Source organism: Macadamia integrifolia, chromosome 12 (genome assembly GCF_013358625.1).
Source record: "Macadamia integrifolia cultivar HAES 741 chromosome 12, SCU_Mint_v3, whole genome shotgun sequence".
Taxonomy (NCBI): Eukaryota; Viridiplantae; Streptophyta; class Magnoliopsida; order Proteales; family Proteaceae; genus Macadamia; species Macadamia integrifolia.
Window position 1 is genome coordinate 20,242,621 of NC_056568.1, and position 20,496 is coordinate 20,263,116.

Below are 20,496 nucleotides of genomic sequence, written 5' to 3' on the forward strand. Positions count from 1 at the left end.
AAAGAAGAAGAAGAAGAAGAAGAAGAAGAAGAAGCAAGCCTTAGTAGGAAGATCATTGTGAAGGAATCTCCACCCAAAGACCTCAAATATGAGATGAATATATAGTTTCCAACAGAAGCTCCACCACTTAATGTGATTCCCACCCAAAGATCATAACTCGAACCCTATCTTGCTCATTTCAAAGCACCTTAGTAGCAATCTAGGTGATACCAACTCTAGCCGGAGACTACCGGGGTAGAATACAAGAGAGCTTATACAGAAATTTCTTACAATAGAGAAATGTTACAAAAAGAGAGCTTTACAGGAGAACTTTAAAGAGATACTAAAATAACTGATGATCCCAACTGAGGAGGGGGTCTCCTTTTATAGACTCCGGATTTAAAGACCTCTGAAGTCCGTGGATTTCAGTGTAACTTAAATCCGTAAATAGTAACTTGCTACAGTACCGGTAATAAGTGCATAGTTCCGATAAAATATGGTGATGTCATCATGAGAGTCATGTGAGATGTCATGATAATTCTATATGGTTGGTCCATTTTATGCTTTCATCATATTATCAATGTTGTGCTCAGTTATAGAATCAAAACTTCTTGCCGAAGAGTGTCCTCCACAATCGAGTAAGTCTTCATCCATTGCTTCTTATAAGGCAATGGTAGATTGGACATCCAAGAGTAAATCCAATAGTGCGTCTAATGGTACTAAGTCCATAATATTGTCAAGAAATTGATTTGCTTCAGTTTCTTGTTGAGGATTGACCATGTAATCAATATGAATGTCTATACAAAATAATCTTCGACCGTCAGCCACTTTGGTAGTAAACCGGTCTCCTGCTACTTCAAAGGTTTTTCTCCTTAATGTTATTAAGGCATATTTACAAACTTGTCGATGATCACTGTTTTGGATTATTTCAAGACTTATATCTTCTTCAATCTTAGGGGTCCAATATATGAATCTTGGTTGGCAGTAGTAAGAATCCAGATTTGATAGGGTTGATAAAAATGTTCTCTATCCCGTCAGCCCAAAGAGGAGTAAATATTAAAAATCAAATTGGGATAAAACTTTCAATTTTTGAAAGTATGATAAATCATGGTGCACATCATCATAAGTAGATGACGAGTAAATTCTGTTTTGTCGGGTTGAAAAATAATTCTTCCACAGAGTCCCCATTCGATAGTGTGCATATCCCATGAGTCAGTGGAAGGATGAAAAAACAAGTCTTTTAGATATTTTTGTAAAATCTAAAAAAAAAAATATATATTATCTTCGACAAATTTTTTTTGATAAATTTAAAGCATTCCTTGGGTAGTACATGCCTCGCTTTTTCATAAAGACAAATTTATCTGATTTTATGAAAAATGGATTTTTCATGAAAATTAGTAAGAAATTCGGAGAGCTTGAGAAAATTGTTTATTTTCTCAAATTCAATATCATCGTCAAAATTTGTTTGGGTAATGATTTTGAAGCTTAATTATTGAAAACATTTTTAGTTTGCAAAATGTTGAACAAGGGTTGTAGAAAGAATATGCAAATCTTGTCTGAATGCTTTTTTCTTATTACCACAGTGTGATTTTCATACTTTATTAATCATGTAATAGACATCGTTGGGGAGTCCTTGATGTCTATGAAATTCAGTGATTTTGAATTCAGAGACTTCTGTAGGCTCTTGTTGTAAGAGATTTCAAAGTCAGATATCATTTTGCATCTGAGTCACTTGTAGGTAAGTGAGAGGGGTCTCATATGAGTTTTGTGTCCACTGAATTTGAGAATAAGGGGTTTGTGATAATGGAATTTGTGTCTGTTGAATCTAAGATAGTGGAGTCCATTGAGCTATTCCTGGTGTAGGAGAATATTGAAATGGTTCACTTGGGGTAAGTAAAGCTTGTGATAAATCAATCTTATTAGCAAGTCGTGTATATGACGTTGAAATTTTTTTCCCAAAAGCCTTTTGTGCCGTAGGTTTGCTAGAAGATTCATTTACAATAGGTCTGCTTGAGGACTCTTTTGCCTTGCCTTTTCCTTTGATGGTTATCCATCCATAATTGCTTTGTTGTTTATCAATTGTCTACTGAGATAATCTGCAAGAAAATTTCTTGAACTGTTAATATCTTCTACTTCAAATCTATGTTAACTAATTTCATTATACCAATAAATTCTTCGGCCATTTTTTCACTTTTTTTGGATTTCAAAAAATCACGAACTACTTGATTATCGGTCCGTATTAAAAACCGTTTTCTGGTATAAGAAAAATTTTGAATTTTTGTAATCCAAAAAGAAGAGCTAAAATTTCTTTTTCAAATATAATATAACGTATTTTTGTATTCGTGAACTTTCCTGAATTGTATCCACAAACTTGTTCGTCTGTTGGATTTTTCAGGGGTCTAGTTTTTAATACTGCTCCCCAATATTCATTAGAAGCGTCAGTTTCTAAGATGAGGAAATCACCTGGAGCAGATAAATATATTGGAGGAAGATTTGTTAGCTACCTCTTTATTTATTGGATGACCTGTGTGTCAGAATCATTCCATGTCCATTCACTATCTTTGTATAATTTTTTCAGTAATGGTCCTTTTTTAGAGAGGTCCTTAATAAAGTTTCGACCATAATTGAGAACTCCGAGAAACTGTTGTAAGTGTTTTTTATTATACAGTTTATCAGAAAACTACTTTATTTTTCCTAAAATATGGTCTTGTAATTATAACCCATTCTGAGTTAGAATGAGTCCAAGAAAATTGATAGAGGTTTTCTCTAATTCGATCTTTTTTGGATTTATAATTATTCCATGTTGTTGGAATAATTGAGAGATTTGCTCGAGATGTTCTTGATATTCTTCCTTAGTAGAAGAGAAAACAAGGATATCATCAATATTTACAGTCACAAAAGGTAGATCTCCAAATATAGAGTCCATCCATCTTTGAAAATTTTGAGGGGCTGTATTAAGATCAAAAGGCATAACTGTTTATTGATAATGTTTATCAAATGAGACACTAAAAGCTGTGAGTAGTTTACTCTCGTCAGTCAATTTAATTTTTCAAAACCCTGATTTGTAATTAAATTGGCTAAAATATTTAACGATTTTGGTCTTATGAATAAGAACATCTTTTCTTGGAATGAAGTATCCATCGAAAAGAATGTTTTGATTAAGCTTCTTATAGTTGATTACCATACAGGCTTTTCCTCTGACTTGTTCAGAATGCTGGACTAGTGTAAGAACTTGTTGATGGTTCAATTAATTTGAGTTCTTGTAACTCTTTTAATTGAATATCAAATTCCTTAATATCATCTTCAAAATATAATATTGATTTTACTCTAATGATCTTTAGTGGAACATCGAGTTGAATATGGTAAAATCTTGGACTTTTATCACATAACTTTAATGGGTTGTCACTAGAGTTATTAGATAATTCCTGATAGAGCCAATGAGTGGGTTCTAGAATTCGAATAGTTGGTTTTGGTTTAAAACATTTCTCAATGAAAAAACTGTGTTGAGGGAGAATTGGTATCGTAACCTTAGTAGAGTTTAAAGTTAATTTTATAGAATTATGAAAAATTGTTAAAGGAAGATGTAAAAAGATATTTCCAAGAATAAAATTACCATGCATGAAAGGAAAACAAAGAATTTTGGGAATAATAAATTGTATATTATTCAAATAAATTGTAACTTTATGAGTTTTGTATTCTAAAGTAATCAAAGGTCCTGTGACACCATGGACATAAATTGGTTTTTCCATCTTTTTTCAATAGTGTTCGGGGATTGCATTCCATTGACAAACAGCATGTGTTGCTCTTGTGTCAATAAGGATATCAATGCTATATTCTTTAAATTGTGAAAATTTAAAGATACCTTTTACATAAATATGTTTATTTTTTTGATTTAATGACAATATGAGTTTTTCTTTTTCTCCTTTTTTATCTTTCAACTCATATTTATGATAAGAAAACATATTTGATTTGGCTTCAGATTGGATATCTGGTTGTTTAGAAGACTGCGTGGGATCATAGCTTCTAAAAAGTTGAGGATTATAAGGAGGATATTCAGAAATTGAATTCCTTCCTTGGACAGGAGATGACGAAGAAGATCCTTCATTGGGAGTAGAAAAGGAAAATCTTCTTTTGAGATATAGAGTATCTCAAGAAGCCAAGATATCAAAGATTTGGGGAATTCTTGACGGTGTTTGAGGTTTTGACAGGATGTCTGTCAAAAGCTAGTTTTCTGAGATCTTTAAGTCATGACAATTTAAGAGTATAAGTTCGAATTCTGTTTCATAAGCATGAGGTTCAAAGATCTCAACTATTATTTTATCAGCTGGTTGTAGCTTTGTATAAGTCATGTTAGCAAGTTCATGAAGACATTTCCATGAGACTGCAAGATTATGACTGTCGGATCTCATTTCTAAATTTTGGGTTTTGATCTTCAGAACTACTGAATCACAAACTGCAGGGTCTGTGATAGAGACAAAATAGTTTGGTTTGATTTTGAACCAAATATGGCCATGTACCATATTAGATTCCATTCCTCTTATAAGGGTTTTTACAGGATTTTCTATAAATATTTTATCAAAAAGGGCAGCAATAATTGGTATGTCCATTCCTTGCCTAAATAAAGATGTAATTTTAATTTGTATCAAACCTATATGAATATATCACAATTGAGGGTGTTTCTTTTGTAATATTCTAATTTGATTAATGTTAAAAATAAAAAATTCTAATGTATTTTCATCAGTTTCCCAAGTAGTGGTGTTTCCACTGACTCGATCAAAAAATCTGATGGTCCAAAGATTTAATTTTGAGGATTTGTAAACCTCAGAATGAGAAGTTTTTTTTATTTTATTATTATTTTTTTTAATGTTTGTTAAAGCAAAATAATAAATAAGAATCATTGAGGGTAGCATCTTCTCTAACAAGGTCTGAGAAAGCAATAGAGTTTTGTTCTTATTGTGGAACTTGTTACAATTCTGCTTCTTCAGAGGGTTGATAAGCAGTGATAGGGTGCATCATAAAAACAAATTCAACATCTGAGTCGGAAAAAGCAGAAGTTGAAGCAGTTTCTAATTCATAAATGATATTTTCAGAATTAGAAATCTCTGTTTCAAAAATGATATCAAATTTATTTTGTTACAGAAATTTTATCATTTTTTTATGATTATTTTTCTGGTTGGGATATTCATTTGCAAAATGGCCCAATTCATTGCAAATGAAGCAACGACAATCTTTTTTAGATTTACGTTGTCCCGTGAATTTGGGTTTTGCAGGTTGTTTACGTACAAAATGCCTGTTTGAAAATTTATTTTTTGGGTTGAAACCTATTTTTCCAAGGCTTTTATTTTCGCCATTTAAAATTTTTAATTATCTTATACCTTCTGGAAGGTTTATAATGAGAAGGTGGTTTTCCAAACTCATAATTGGCTGAATAATATTTTCGATATAAAGCTGGGTTAACTTTATGTTTAATTGTCTTAACTGCTTTAACTTTGAGACAGTTGTTAATAATACTGCGGAAAACGAAATTGATTCTATTTCCTAAGGTATTTGAACTTCCTGAACTTATAAGGTTTTCAGAATAATTTTTTACACATAATTCATCCCAAGGTGATGCTAGTTTTGGGAAGAATTGTTGTAACCAATGGTTAGAATGTATGCCATCTAACAGATGATAATAAAGCGTGTATGTTTTTACAAAGTCTTCAAAAGCATTCATGTCATGAAGCTTTAATTTTGTTAAATTAAAACTTATATCATCTATGCAGGTGTCAGTGGGTCTGGTACCACAAAATTTTGTTTTTATAATTTTAGCAAATTCTTGAAGGATGTCTTCCCAGCTAGCAAAGTTACCAAGAAGGTCAGCCTTCTTAACTTTTCCTGCGTCTGTGTTTTGGTATTTTCGAATAAATTACAGAACATCTCCTTGTAAGCTTCCTGGAATGTATTCAATGAATTTTTCTTTAGACCATAAATTCTTATGATTGGTTATCATTTTACCAAAAGTTTGTGTCCAATCATCAATTGATGATTCATAATCTTTAAAGGATATATGGGTCAGGCCAAGATAGGTTCCTCCTGAAGCAATATTGGTCATGTTTAAGTCATCTTTTCTTTGGTAGAAAGATGTGGGAGTTAGATCATATTTTTCTTTGGTAGTAAAGATGTTGTCTTCAAAATGAGTTAGGGATCCATATTTACTTGGTTGCGTACCATAAATGCTGGACTAGTGTGAGGACTTGTTGATGGTTCAATTAATTTCAGTTCGTGTAACTTTTTTAATTGAATATCAAATTCCTTAATATCATCTTCAAAATATAATATTGGTTTTACTCTAATGATCTTTAGTGGATTATCGAATTGAATATGGCAAAATCTTGGGATTTTATCCCATAATTTTAATGGGTTATCACTAAAGTTATTAGATAATTCCTGGTAGAGCCAATGAATGGGCTCTAGAATTCGAATAGTTGGTTTTGGTTTAAAATCTTTCTCAATAAAAAAACTGTGTTGAGGCAGAATTGGTATCGTAACCTTAGTAGAGTTAAAAGTTATTTTTACAGAATTATGAAAAATTGTTAAAGGAAGATGATTTTGTAAAAAGGTATTTCTAAGAATAAATTCACCATGCATGAAGGGAAAACAAAGAATTTTGGGAATAATAATTTGTATATTATTCAAATAAATTGGAACTTTATGAGCTTTGTATTCTAAAGTAACCAAAGGTCTTGTGACACCATGGACATCGATTGATTTTTCCATCTTTTTCCAGTAGTGTTCGGGGATTGCATTCCATTGACAAACAACATGTGTTGCTCCTGTGTCAATGAGGATATCAAGGTTATATTCTTCAAATTGTGAAAATTTAAAGATACCTTTTACATAAATATGTTTATTTCCTTGATTTGATGATAGTATGAGTTCTTCTTTTTCTCTTTTGTTATCTTCCAACTCATATTTATGATAAAGACCCAGATAGAGAGAAAGGAAACACCCATATAATCGAAACATGGGTATGGGGAAAGAGGGAATTTCATAATATGAGACACTAGATTAGAAGGAAAAAAATTGTTCATTCAAACTCTAAAAAATCTCTGGTCCGGGGAAAGAGGGAATTTCATAATATGAGACACTAGATTAGAAGGAAAAAAATTGTTCATTCAAACTCTAAAAAATCTCTGGTCCTATGCAAAGAAGGACGAAAAGCCAGAGCTTGAGCGATAGGGTAGTGGTGTTGGCAGGTACCAAGATCCCTTACAAGAGCATTAACAAAGAATGGTGGTAAATAGTGAGGTGAGAACTAGATCTATGATCTGCATTAGGTGTGCCAGAAAACTGTTAAGTTTTTCTAAACTAGAGATCAAAATCAATAACCACCAATGGTAAATGTAGATGCAAAATTCATAACTGGTGAATAATTGGACTCACGGTTGGAGCAACCATTGAGAAACTATTGACCTATCTAACACTAAGCCAATAGAAAAGAGTTGACAGGTGGTGGCCAGGATTAAGGGTGTTAATCGGTCAAGCCTAGCTGGACCTTTCAGCCTGCATCATGACCTGTCTATTTAAGGAATGAGTCGGGCTCGATCGGGTTTTGGGCTTTAACCGTATTTTTATTAATTGAGCTAATTGGACCTTAAACGGGCTAATGCACCAGTAAAGCCTTAAACGATTTTAAAATTTTTAATATATCTATTAAACCATCAACAATTTAGAAAAAGATTATATATTTAATTACATTCGATAGTTGATAAAGATAACAATACCTAAATTATTCTATCAAAAAAAAAAAAATATATATATATATATATATATCATATAAACTGTTGGGTTAATAGGTCCGGCCGAGTCGGACTTGTAAATGATCAAGCCACTAGGGCATCCGTAGGAATTACACCATGCACTAGGAACGACCAATTATAAATGGGCCAGACTTGAGCCCGACATGTTTATTAATCGGGTTGGTCTTTGTCAGGAAAGCCTGTCGAGCCGAGCCTGAAATTGACACTCTTAGCAAAGATGTTGCCTATATTACCTACCTACGCCCTAGCATAGGCTGCTCCCTCAAAAACTCATAAAGTGAAGGCCGAGCTATAGGTCATGTGACTTACATTGATAAGGTGGCTGACTGGTCTTTTCCCTTGATCAAAGTAGTGACAGGCGAGCTTGCCACATTGGTTGGTCGAATCGAGCGGGCCCCTACCCTAGATCATCGAATGAAGTAGGGTGTTTAGAAGGGTTTAAGTAAGGCACTGTTTGATAAAGTTCATAGAAACGTGTTTTTGTGCCGAGAAACGGAAAAACGATCTAAAAAGCATTTGATAAATCCGTTTCATTCCACCCATTTTAAGAAAAGTAAATAGAAATTTATGGCAATTTATGATACAAGAAACGTGAATGATGAAACATGTTATGCTTGTTTCGTTGTGTTGAGGCCAAAATATTGGGGAAAGACCAGATAAAAAATCGATCAAAAGGCAACTCGTTTATGAAACACCAAAAAATCCTTGAAGGTAGTCCTTGACTCCATTGTCGGTGTTGTAGATCTAGATGCGGATGATTCGAGAAACACATTTATCAAATATCAAAAAATTTGTTTTTATTCCCAAAAACATGAAATATCATTTAGAAACAGAAAAAATGTTATCAAATGGTGCTTAAGTTTCTTGATTGACAATGACGAGATAATGCCAATACAGAAGTTGGAAATCCCAGGAGTACAAACTTGAACAAATACCCAGAATTCTAGTGTTGGATAAGCATCTTTTGAGGTGCAACGAATACTCGCCGGTGTTGGCAGTTGGTCGGCCGACCAGTCAACGGGGTTGGTGGATTCCTTTCTTATGTCAGTCCAAGCTAGCTTATTTGAACGAATTGAACTAGTAATGGTGTTTGGGCCTGGTTAAATTATGATCTTGAACCAAGACCAAGCTTGGTTTTGGTTTTGGGTTTGGGTTGGGGTTAGATCTCACCTATGACCTACATATGAAAAAACCAGTTTACTATAATCAAAAATTCATTTTTAGCTATTTTTAATCCTAAGAATTTAAAACAGCATTGGGGCCTAGGAAGCCTCCAGAGCTATAAATAGTGGTTCCCACAATATTTTAGACCATCTTGATCATTGTTGCCCTAGACTACCCTAGGGGTTGACAAAATGAGGTGCCATTGGGGAAATAAATTTCATATCTTAAAGTTTTCGATGCTCTTTCAACTTCAAATTTGAGGCTAAATGGGAAGACCATTTATTATTGATGCTTGGATGGTTAATCCTATAGGTTCTCATCTTTATAAGTTGCATCATAAGATCAAAGAGTGTGGGAGGCATCAGGAAGCATGTGGTTTGGAGTTCAACCCCTTCTACTTTCTTGGTATCATTCACACGGGGTTTTTAGTGCTCTTCATTACTACTTTGAGTAAAAGTTCAATGATTCTCATCCAAACTTGGTATGACCCGTTCCATTTAGTTGTGGGATCAGTATGAACCCACGGACTAGTCAGGTTGAATGCCTAGATATGTAAGATTTCCAATTAGGTGGGCTAATATAGTCCAATATTTGTTTTCAAAATCGGTTTAGTAGTGTTGACTACTAAGCAGAAATAATTCAATAATGATAAGTGATCTCTATGAAAATATTGGATTTTATTAGCACACCTTAATGGTATGAAATATATATTACTATGTATGCCTAGGTATTGTTTCCTTAATAGGGAGGAAACCCTAATTTCTTTGCAGGGTTATTAAGGTTGGTCCCTAACCTCAACTCTATATATCGTTATCATTGACCCATTAAGTGAGGTTAATGATCTAAAGCAAAAGGGAAAGAGAGTAGACCAGACCAACATTGATCGTGTTGTATAAGGAACATACGAGAAGAGATTTGAGGAGTTATTCTTCAGCCATGAATTCAGGTATGCCTAAAATATGTCTTTGTAGTTTCTATCACGCATGTTCATCGATCTCCATGAATCATTTCTATATTTATTTTCTATCAAGATACTCATCGTTAGCAAAAACATAAAAAACGAGTGTGGAAGGTAACTCAATAAGTGAAGAAAGAAAACTTTTAGCAATGCTGACCTTCAAATTTAAAAGGTAAATGAGGCCCTTGAATATATATACAATTTGATCATCATGGTGAGTCACTGTGTGATCAAGAGTTAGAGCTTTGTAAAAATCTTAAACTCTTATGCATCAAGAAGAATATTGGGCTCAACATTCTCGAATCAAGTGGTGGGTTGTTGGAGACAAAAACACTGCCTTTTCCATACTGCCACCTGTTGAAGAAGGCATACTAAACATATTATTAAGTTGATGGGCATCTCAGGTGAGTGGTTTATTTCCTCTTATTCTATCTTATATTGATCATCTGTATGCTTCTTCTAATCCAAACATTATAAACTGATATTACCACGAGTAGGGTCTAGTATTTCACATTTGTTCTGTGCAAAAGATTGTACTATTATCTTTTCTAAGGTTGAGGTTAGGGAGTTCACTTTGTGTATTCTTTCTTAAATCTTTTTTTTTTTTTTTTTTTATTTCTTGAAATTATGGGACAAAGAACCCTATCACTCTAGTGTTGCCTACGCCTAGACACAAGTTAGCACAAAAATACCATACTACCCCCCTCCCATGCACTGAAGATGCTTCCGCATATCATGCATTTTTAACGCATGGTAGGGGACAACATGATCTTTTTGTGTCCGCTTATATCTAGGCATCGCCTTCACCAGACTGACAGAATTCTAAATTACTAAATTAGAATATGATGTTTGAGCAGTCACCCGCTTATTCTTGACAGAAAAAAAAAAAAATGGTGGGCCATTCTATATTATTATTTGGGCTGCCTTGGAATAAGAATATAACAGAAGATGATGGTTCAGCAATGACGCACCTTTGATTTTGTTTCTTTGCGGCCGAGATCTGCTTATGAACCGCATCCATATTGGTCTTTTGACTTTAACTAAGCTTGGATCATGGATGATGGAAGCGTCTTTTGACTTTTTAACTGAATGCTCTCACCAAATCCTGAAGAAAGCATAAGCTAATTTACATACATATGAGAGAACTCTTAGGTCTGAGGGACAAAGCATGTGCATCCAGAAATGAATGAGAAACTTCTGACCTGTTTCAATTATTTATTTATTTATTTATTTTTTAATGACAGTCATTGAGGCCTTCGCTTGATTAGTCTCAGGTGTTTATACTGCCCCACAATCGTATGAACCGTGTCATATGAGGGTTGAATGAAAACTATTCAACTTTCACTAAAAAATACTAAACACCCCATGTGAGTGGTCCCAAGGAGGTAAGAGGAGTCGAACTTAGAACCACACACTTCCTGAGGACAAGGTCTTTTGCCAACTTGGCAATCCCTTTGGGGTTATTCTTCTTACCTGTTTCACTTATATCCCTAAAAGTCTATAATCCAATAGTGAATTATGAATGGAATCTTTCCAAAAAATAGAAAACTGAGTCATTTTCCCAGTTATGTCACACAAGTAAGCATTTTCCTAGGTCATTGTTAATTTTGTCCAAGTGAAGTAAATGCAATCCAACGACAACGATCATTCAAATGCTTTTCTCAAGTTGTCACACCCGGGTTCTGCCATAATCTTGATTTTGATACCATTTATTAATAATTTATTACAATTTTCCGGATGTGAAATTATTACTTCCACCGTTAACATAGAACCCTAATAACTCCAATATCCTAATGCATGACCATGGAACAACCATGTCGAGGCAAGGTTGGGAGGCTCTATGAACTATGAAGGGGTTCCTCTGCTCCAGCTCCAGCTCCAAGTATGCAAAGCATCCGGATCCTCTTCTCTAGCATGCATCTGATGGTTAAGAGGGCCTTGGGATGCATGCAATTCACCCCAACTGTCAGATGCTCGCTGGAGAAACTAGAAGGGTTGGTGAGGATCTGGATTCGCAAAACGTATGCAAAAGGAATTACATGCTCCCAATCTTAGCTGTATTCACTCTATCAGATACGCAATATCAGCACACCTTCTCCTAAATTAAATTAATAACAATTGAAATTGGGGTTTAAGGAAAAGAAAAAAAAAATCCCTACACTTTCGTGCATGCAACGTGCTCTGCACGTCATAATTACAAGAGAAAGAGGTAATGAGGTGCTTTGAAGGCTATTGCTTATAAAAACCGTCACTCCTTATCAATCAAACAGGACAATAGACTACAGAATATTCATAGCTAAGGAAAATATTATAAAAGAAACTATTTTAAGAATATTATAAGAGAAAAAGAATTTTAAGAATGGAGATAATCCAATGAGGACCGTTAGCATATGCAGAGAACCATTGACCTCATCCATCGATAGCCAGTAGAGACATCAAAGCTTACGGATAAAAACCTCAGATTTATATAAATAGATAGAGATGAATTGCCTATATTCAAAGTGGGTCCCTCCCTCTTGGTTCTCTCTTATCTTAAGCCTCAAACGTTTCTTCTTCCCACTTTACTTGAAACCTCTCCAAAGCTTCTCTCTCTCTCTCTCTTCCATGTTACCGTTGACATCTAAAACAATTGACAATCCCCCCACCCCCAAACAAAAAGTTGAGAAGAAACTTCACCATGGCCATAGCTGACCAGAGCCCCTCAATCTCATCCAATCCTCAATATTAACACCAGTACCAACTCACCTTCTGATCTCATTCTAGGAAATGAACAACAGTTCTGGTGGGGTTCTCGGCTCATCAAACATTGGAGGTTTCGGCTATGGGATTGGGGTCTCTGTAGGTATCCTCTTCCTCATCACCACCATTGCTGTCACCTCCTACTTCTGCACCCGAAGCCAACTTTCTGCAGCCCAAGCTCAACAAGGCCACGCAGAGCCTTCTGATCAACATTCCATTGCTGTTGAAGAAGGCCTCGATGAGGCCACCCTCAGGAGCTTCCCAAAGGTCCTATACTCTCAAGCCAGGCGGCCTAAAGAGGACACCACTGCTTCCTGCTGCTCCATCTGCCTTGCAGATTACAAGGGAACTGATATGCTCCGGCTCCTACCAGATTGTGAGCACCTCTTCCATGTAAAGTGTGTTGACCCATGGTTACGGCTGCACCCCACCTGTCCTGTATGTCGAAATTCTCCACTCCCAACTCCGCTGTCGACTCCTCTTGCAGAGGTCGTCCCATTGTCTAGTCGGCCTGTATGAGAGTAAGGTTTCAAAACCAAGGTCCTCTCCCCAAAGGCCCCATACTGGAAATTGTAAATTTCTACCAATGCATCATAGAGCTCTGTGTATGAAACTATTCTATCTTTTTATTTTTTAACATTCATTTTTGGCATCTTTTGTTGGTACCAACATACTTAGCAGCAATCAATGCAAATATACGTGAATCTGCATGCAGAAACAACACTTCTGGCAGATATTCAGACAACCACTTAATGCACGGTAAGTTATTAACAACTTGAGATCACTCTTGTAAGTGGTGGTTTTCAGTTTTTGAGAGGAACCAGATAAATCGAAGTAATGAGAACTGGGAGGAATGTTCAACCCAGATGCACCCTGAGATGATCAACAGGATCAAGGTCCTATCTCCAATAACAAGAAAAAAAAAAAGAAAAAAAATTTGGTCAAGGGGGTAGGAAAAGACCTAAAACTCCCCAAACCTCCTAAAAGATTAATTCAAATTTCTTCCAAGCCGTGGCTTAGAAACCCCTGCAGTTGGAGACCAACTTAGCAAAGGAAGGAATCTAACAATGTTTCAAAGAACTTCCTAAAACAGCCAACAGGCATTTAAAACAGATTCTTGACAATCATTAGGGGTTGCACAATTTTGTAGCTGCTCTTATTGCTGTTCTGCTGTAGTGCAGTATGAGCTCTTTGCTGTCAGTGCTATTTAGGTTAACATTGTTTGGCTAGTATAGTTTTCTCTGCTATCTCACCCAGAATCTTCTTTTAACAAACTGTTTTATCCTTCCCAAAGAGCACCCACCCAGGCAGATTAATATTTCAAATCAGAAAGCCTTGAAGTTTTTTATTTTCTTCTCATATATTTCTTTCAAATGTACATAATATCAACAAGAAAGAAAAATTCTACATGGACAACAAATAGGCAAGCATAACTTAGTGTTCTACCTTTCTTTGGAGATACCAAAGTATCTGTTGCATGGAAAATTTTGGGTTGCCATCAGTTTTGGTACACAATCTTGCTACAATTAGAAGAGTTCTAAGCTCTATAGAATCATAAGTATTTCCAAGGGCTGGGTCTACAATCTTATGCATGGATCTGAGAAAGTTAGAATCCTGGACCCACTGGACTAATAAGTCAGTACCATCCTCCTCTGAAGGTTGACCAGTTATTAGCTCAAGAATTAGCACTCCAAGCTGGAAGATTATGTTTCTGCATTCCTGATCCATGCACTCTGAAGGAGGGAGAAAAAAAAGGGGGGGGGTAATCAAAGGAAAGCGAGAGTGTATTTATTTATTGGTAATTGCTACTTCACTACAGGGGTCAGAGTACAACATACCTCTGGAACATAACAGATGAGACTTGCCAATGTGATTTCCACGAGAGCCAAGAAGGCCAACATCAGAGAGCTGCAAAGAAAATTGCCAATCACTCCTTTCTGGTATTCATCAGCATCGCTCAGCAGGATATGAGAAGATCAAAATTTCAACAAGCAGAAACCATGTGTGCCATGTGCAAATAATTCTTACCTTCGCATTGAAATTCTCGTCCAGCAAAACATTACTTGAATTGATGGACACATGATAGATAGGTGGGTTACAGAAGAAATACAAGTATTCCTGCACAATTCATATCGGAAAGATCATAATTACCTATTTACCAATATAGATATATATGCATTGAGACGAGTCTAAATGTTCACGCGTGTGATGTATCTATATTTGTGAAGGCCTTTAGACAACCAAAAGCATTAGAGGGGGCTTGGGCGCAACGCAACCAAGGTGCCTGGATCCCTAGGGCGACGCGTTGACAACTATGGATGTATCTATTAAATATGCATACAACCCCCCCCCCCTTTGAGGGTTTAGATAACCTACCAATGCAGCTGCAACTCCAGTGACTATCAGCAGCCTCGTCTTCCAGGTCAAGGGAGTCTTAAGAGGGTCTGCTCAAAATAGACTCCATGTTTCATAACAAAATCACAAATTACAATACAAGACAAGAATTCTGCGGGGTGTACCAGTAAGATGTTCCTTCAGGCTACCCCTTTCGGTGTATTCGAACACGAGAAATCTGAAAGAGAAGTATAGAATCCATAAGACAAATATTTATGTGCTACAGTAGGATACAATTGACTTTGTTTACAGAAAAGACGTGGTAAAATGTCTATTTTGGTTACTTAATGAAAAAAATCTCATTTTCAGAAGTTCGATAAAAAAGCATGCAAGGCTTAAATCGTTTTCTCCTGGATCTTTTAACACTGAAACCTCAGGACATTTAAACACAAGAATATAAAATAGTAATAACCCAGCATTCCAAAAAGGTTTTCTGGAGATAACTATAGAAATAATTTTCTGGAAGGATATCCATTTTTCTCACCATTACAAACTTAAGTTCGTGGTACTTTTACAAAAATCTTAGAGAATACTGCAAGATTCCAAAATATAGTGGAAACTTTCATAGCAGATAATCATGTTTGGATATCAACCTCTCACGTCCTGTGGAAAACCCTCTGAGTCCAACAAGGTGGCAATGATGCAAGTGCCCCAAGAGTTGCACCTCCTTATAAAAGGCAGCCTTTCCTTGAGGAAAAGTTTTCACTTCTTTTACCATGGCCATGAGGCCATCTTGAAATTTCGCTCTATAAACTGGACCACTAGAAAGGTTAGCAACGATTCTGAAACCAGCTGTAGCCCTCTTTATATTCTTGTTTGAGAAGTGCCTGAGAAAGTGTAATTGGCCTGCAAGAAACGGATGACATCTGAGTTAAGAATCATTTGGACATCATCTGTGTATGTATGCGTTTGTATACGCATGTATAAGAGCGAGCTAGATACAAATAGAGAGAATCAATATCCCGAATAAGAGCCAGATCAAATGAAATAGAAGAGTTCAATTATTTATATTACATATTCTTTTAAATGTTCTCAAAATTAAATACACAAGAAGTATTACCAAAATTTAAAAAAAATAGGGTTTTAAACTAGAATGTTCATTGAAATAACATGAAAAAAAAGAGAGAAAACAGAATCATACTTCCCAATCCCAGATGCAAAAATAAACTTATCCCTATGCCTAGATGATGAGGTTTACTAGTCTGAAAAATACAACACAAGGAAACCTAATAGAAAAACCAGAATTACAGTGAAAACAGAACTAATAGTATATGGGAGAAACTTGGAAAGCAAAGAACTCTCAATCCCTACGACCAATGGGGCTGAAACTTGGATTGAATGATGGAAGGTAAGTAGGTTAAGTGCTTAAAATATCAAGATCAACCAACAGTTGGATTAGAAGAAACAAGCACCAATAGAAAATAGAAACTGATAAAAACAGAGTTAGTAAGTCAATGAATAGTCTATAACTTTCAATCCACTAATTAGATGGCCACCAAGTTCGGGTAAATTGTAGTGAAGATAGAAAGGAAGATTATATCAGAAATGAGCTCCATCTAATGGTTAGATAAAGAGATACATTAAGACAAAGTTACTGATATCAATCAAGTTAAACCAGAAATTGTATGAAGGATTAAAACTAATCACAACCTGCAAAAGCAGTAACCAAGAGGAATATGAGAGATATAACAGAGAATAAAGAAATATGGAAGTTACTATTGGTGGCCACGGTAGGAGGGAGAAAAGTTGCTGGAAAAGTCGATAGAACAGTAAAAAGTAAGAAAGACAAAGAAAGAAGAAAGAAGATAGAAGAAGGGTAGGGGAAAAGAAGGATATGGATTGGTTTCACCACCAAAACCTAGGTAAGGCTTCACCACCCACCATTACAAGGTTACACCACATTGGTTGCACTTGATTCACTACAAGGCTATGCTCCATTGAAGAAACACAATAGGTTGACTGTCCGAAAACTTGGGAGGGTCGCCCTTCTCTTTTATTTATTAATTTTTTAGTAGATCTAGTACAAAAAATAGAAAGTCTTGGCTGCCAAGTAGCCTAGAGTCAAAGAAAAACTTCCTAGGAGCTCTAGTTGCTAAAACATAGAGGAAAAGTAGTAACATCAAAATAGAAACTACTATGTTGATAATGACTTAGCAATTAAACCTACCACAAAAAATAGAAACTAAATAGTAGCAAATCTAACATGACACTCCAGGAAGCATCTTCTAGAAGAACTCCTCTCCACTCAAGTCACAAAGGGCCCACACTCTTCAGATAATCTACTAAACGCAAGTTTGGCTGGTTCTTTCTCCTAAAATGCTAGTCTGGTACTGCATCACCAGTGTAAGAACCGAGAAAGCTAAAAGAAGTTAGAGAAAGAGACTACAAATATACTCTGTTTTTAGAGAGCATCCCAGTGCATGAGGTTCCCGCTACTGCAGGGTCTGGGAGGGGCAAATATATGCAGCCTTACCCACTACTTCGCAGGAGAGGCTGTTTCCAAGTTTTGAACCTGTAACCAACAGGTTGTAATAGTGCAACTAATCAATCTGAGGAAAAGGGATCATAGTTCTCTGCACCAGATACAAAATTCAACTTATTCCTATGCCCAGCATAAGAACTGAGAAAGCTAAAAGAAGTCAGATAGAGATAAATATTTCTCAAAGTGACTTAATCAATCTGACAAACTGTTATATCACATACATATCTAAATTGGATGATCAGAACAGAGACCTACCTCTCTATACCTTATACACGGCAGGCATCTATCTTTTGGTGGTCAAACCATTCTATCCTACCACAAGATTTTATGGATTAATACTTGATTGTGAGAAACACCTGAAAACCATTAGGCCTTTGTCTGGAATGCTCAAAGTATCTTTCCAACGTTCCCAATGATACAAAGGAATGTCACAAATTGCATATTACTTGGCCCACATATAATAGATATCTTTTGCAGGTCCCACTCCCCTGGATGCATCCTCCATTGGTATTAAAGGATCTGTATTAGAGGCAGAGTAGGCTTCCATCCTTGCAACTAGAATTTTTTTTACAAGTCAGCACTACTGGACTCTTCGCACAGAACTTACGGTAATATCAATTATACAAGCAGGTATGCCAATTTAGGATCCATCTGCTCCTAATTTCTATGATAGTTTTTTTCAGTGGCAGTTCCTGAAAGGTTCCCTTTTTGATGGGCTAGCATGGTCCTTGATTTTGTTTTGTAAAACGGATTAGTAAGTATTGAATAAGTCAATTAAGTCCAATAGTGGAAAGTGATGGATATTGGGCCTCATTAGAGACACCTTAATGAATATTTTTTTGGATTTTATATTCTATCAGTTTCCGCTTCTGGCCTCTCATTCAAATATAGAATTGTACTGGAAACAGCCTCTCCTGCGAAGCAGGGGGTAAGGCTGCATAGCTCTGTCCGCCATGGAAGCAGAGAGCCTAAATGTTAGACAAAATTTACAATCTGTCGGTAAAAGTAAGAGAATACCTAAAAAAAGTTTAAACTATAAATGGGAATCTGTTGGAATCGTCAGAAATCGGGCCAATCCTGGCAATCTAGGATCACGTAGATTCACCCAATACAAAAATGACAGGAGTGTCGGTCCAAATCATCAGGAATTTCACTTCCCTCGGAGTTCCACTGATAGTCTCATGGGAATCACTCAACCATTGTTGGTACTACTCCATCATTACTAAGGATGTGAATTTGAAATCGAAATTATTTATTAAAATTAAAATCATTTATTGAAATTGAATTATATCGTTTATATTAGAACTGTAAAACCGTTTAGTAAATAGTTCAATTCTGGTTTCAAGTTTAAGATAGATTAGTTTAATAGGTTAGGTAGGTTTAACTATTTAACTCATTGGTTTCAAAACAAATTGAACTGTGAAAAGTGTCAAAACCGATTAAATTAATCGGTATAACGATTAAATATTTGATTGTTTTAACAAAACATAATGGTCTAATTTAGGGAAGAATTAAGGACCATAGAGGTTGTCCATTAGTCTATTCAACAATTTACTCATATTATGTAGTTACGTAGTTAAATCTTTGCTTGTTCAATGTCTAATTTAATTTGATACAAGATTGAATTGTTTATTAACAAAAACAAATTTTAGTAAGCATGTGAATAAATTAGCAAACCGATTGCTAACCGTTTAAAAACTGTATGGAATAAACCGCGATCAAAATAATTTAAAACCACCAAACCAATCGTTTAAAAATCATGGAACTGAAACCTTTTACTAAACAGTTGCGGTTTACCATTTAGTAAATTATGCGATTTTGGTTTCAACCTAATAAATGTGAACCAAATCGAATCGCACCATAAACACCGAAACTGTACTGATTAACACCCTTAGCCATTACTACTATTAGTCCATCGTTGTTGCTAACTAGGGGGTGTCAAAATCTAGCCCAAATCAATTGAAATTGACCAAAAAAATTCTGAACTAAACTAAACCGATCCTTATGGATTGGTTTTAGACTAAGGTATGTTGGGATCAACTGAAAATCGATCCAAACATAATGAAACCGATAAAAAATAAGTGATTAAGAGGTTATAAATAGGCAAATTGATTATCTATTTTTAACATTATTAGTGAGAATATTTTTTGTTGTCAGAAGAATTGTTACAAATCAATGAATATGAGGTTATGAATAGAGAAATTAATTTGTAAATTGTATTAGTAATTTTAATGATCCCCTTATTCAATATACAAAATTAGTTGGATAGTTAAATGAATGATTGAATAATAGGCTGGGTTTCATTTTATGATTTCAATATTAGTTAATCTTCTAAGTAATCCATTGGTTTCAATATTAGTTCCTTAATGGAATGGTTTTGGTCTCCCTCATTCATCGAAACTGATTCAGCTTGACTGAAAGCAATCCAAACCGACCGTTTGACACCCTTTTTGCTCACCCTCACTTCGAATGGATCTCCCATTGTTTTTTGGAACATAAATTGCCCCTCTCTACACCGTTGTTGTTACCTCTCCCTTGGTCGTTGTTTTCTACCCTTCAATTTGAATGAACCATAAAGAAAAAAAATTACCGCTACTTTCACCATTTTTCTAGAAGTATTGAAGAGACCGATCTTGGGTATTATGAAGTTATAAATATCAAGGGAAGAACACTACCTAATCACTTTAAGGCATCAATAGGGATTGCTATTTCTATATTTCATATGGATGAGACTCTCATTTCGCCCCATCAAAGAGATAGGGGCCATGCGATCAGATATCATTCTTTCCCCCTAATATTGAATAAGAGAAGAGCCTAAGCCATTAAGGAATTGTTGTTTGGTTCCTGAGGGATCAACACAGACTCATAGATAGAAAATGATGCATGCCCATATAGTCATATACACTTTGTATACGTAATACAAAATACACACTTTAGAAATTGTAAATGATGCACTAAATGCCCATTTAGCTATCACT

General features: G+C 35.4%; 1 protein-coding gene across 1 annotated transcript; it reads right to left on the bottom strand.

Moving 5' to 3' along the window:
- Window positions 1-13,019: 13,019 nt before the first annotated feature.
- Window positions 13,020-20,123, bottom strand: LOC122094778 (probable receptor-like protein kinase At1g49730). The gene is made up of 9 exons (XM_042665380.1): window positions 20,109-20,123; window positions 16,632-16,686; window positions 15,630-15,882; window positions 15,162-15,214; window positions 15,019-15,086; window positions 14,671-14,760; window positions 14,481-14,550; window positions 14,089-14,375; window positions 13,020-13,153 (listed from the first exon to the last, which is right to left on the bottom strand). Exons 1-9 carry the CDS (start codon window positions 20,121-20,123, stop codon window positions 13,145-13,147), a joined length of 900 nt encoding a protein of 299 aa, XP_042521314.1. The 3' UTR covers window positions 13,020-13,144.
- Window positions 20,124-20,496: the final 373 nt, after the last annotated feature.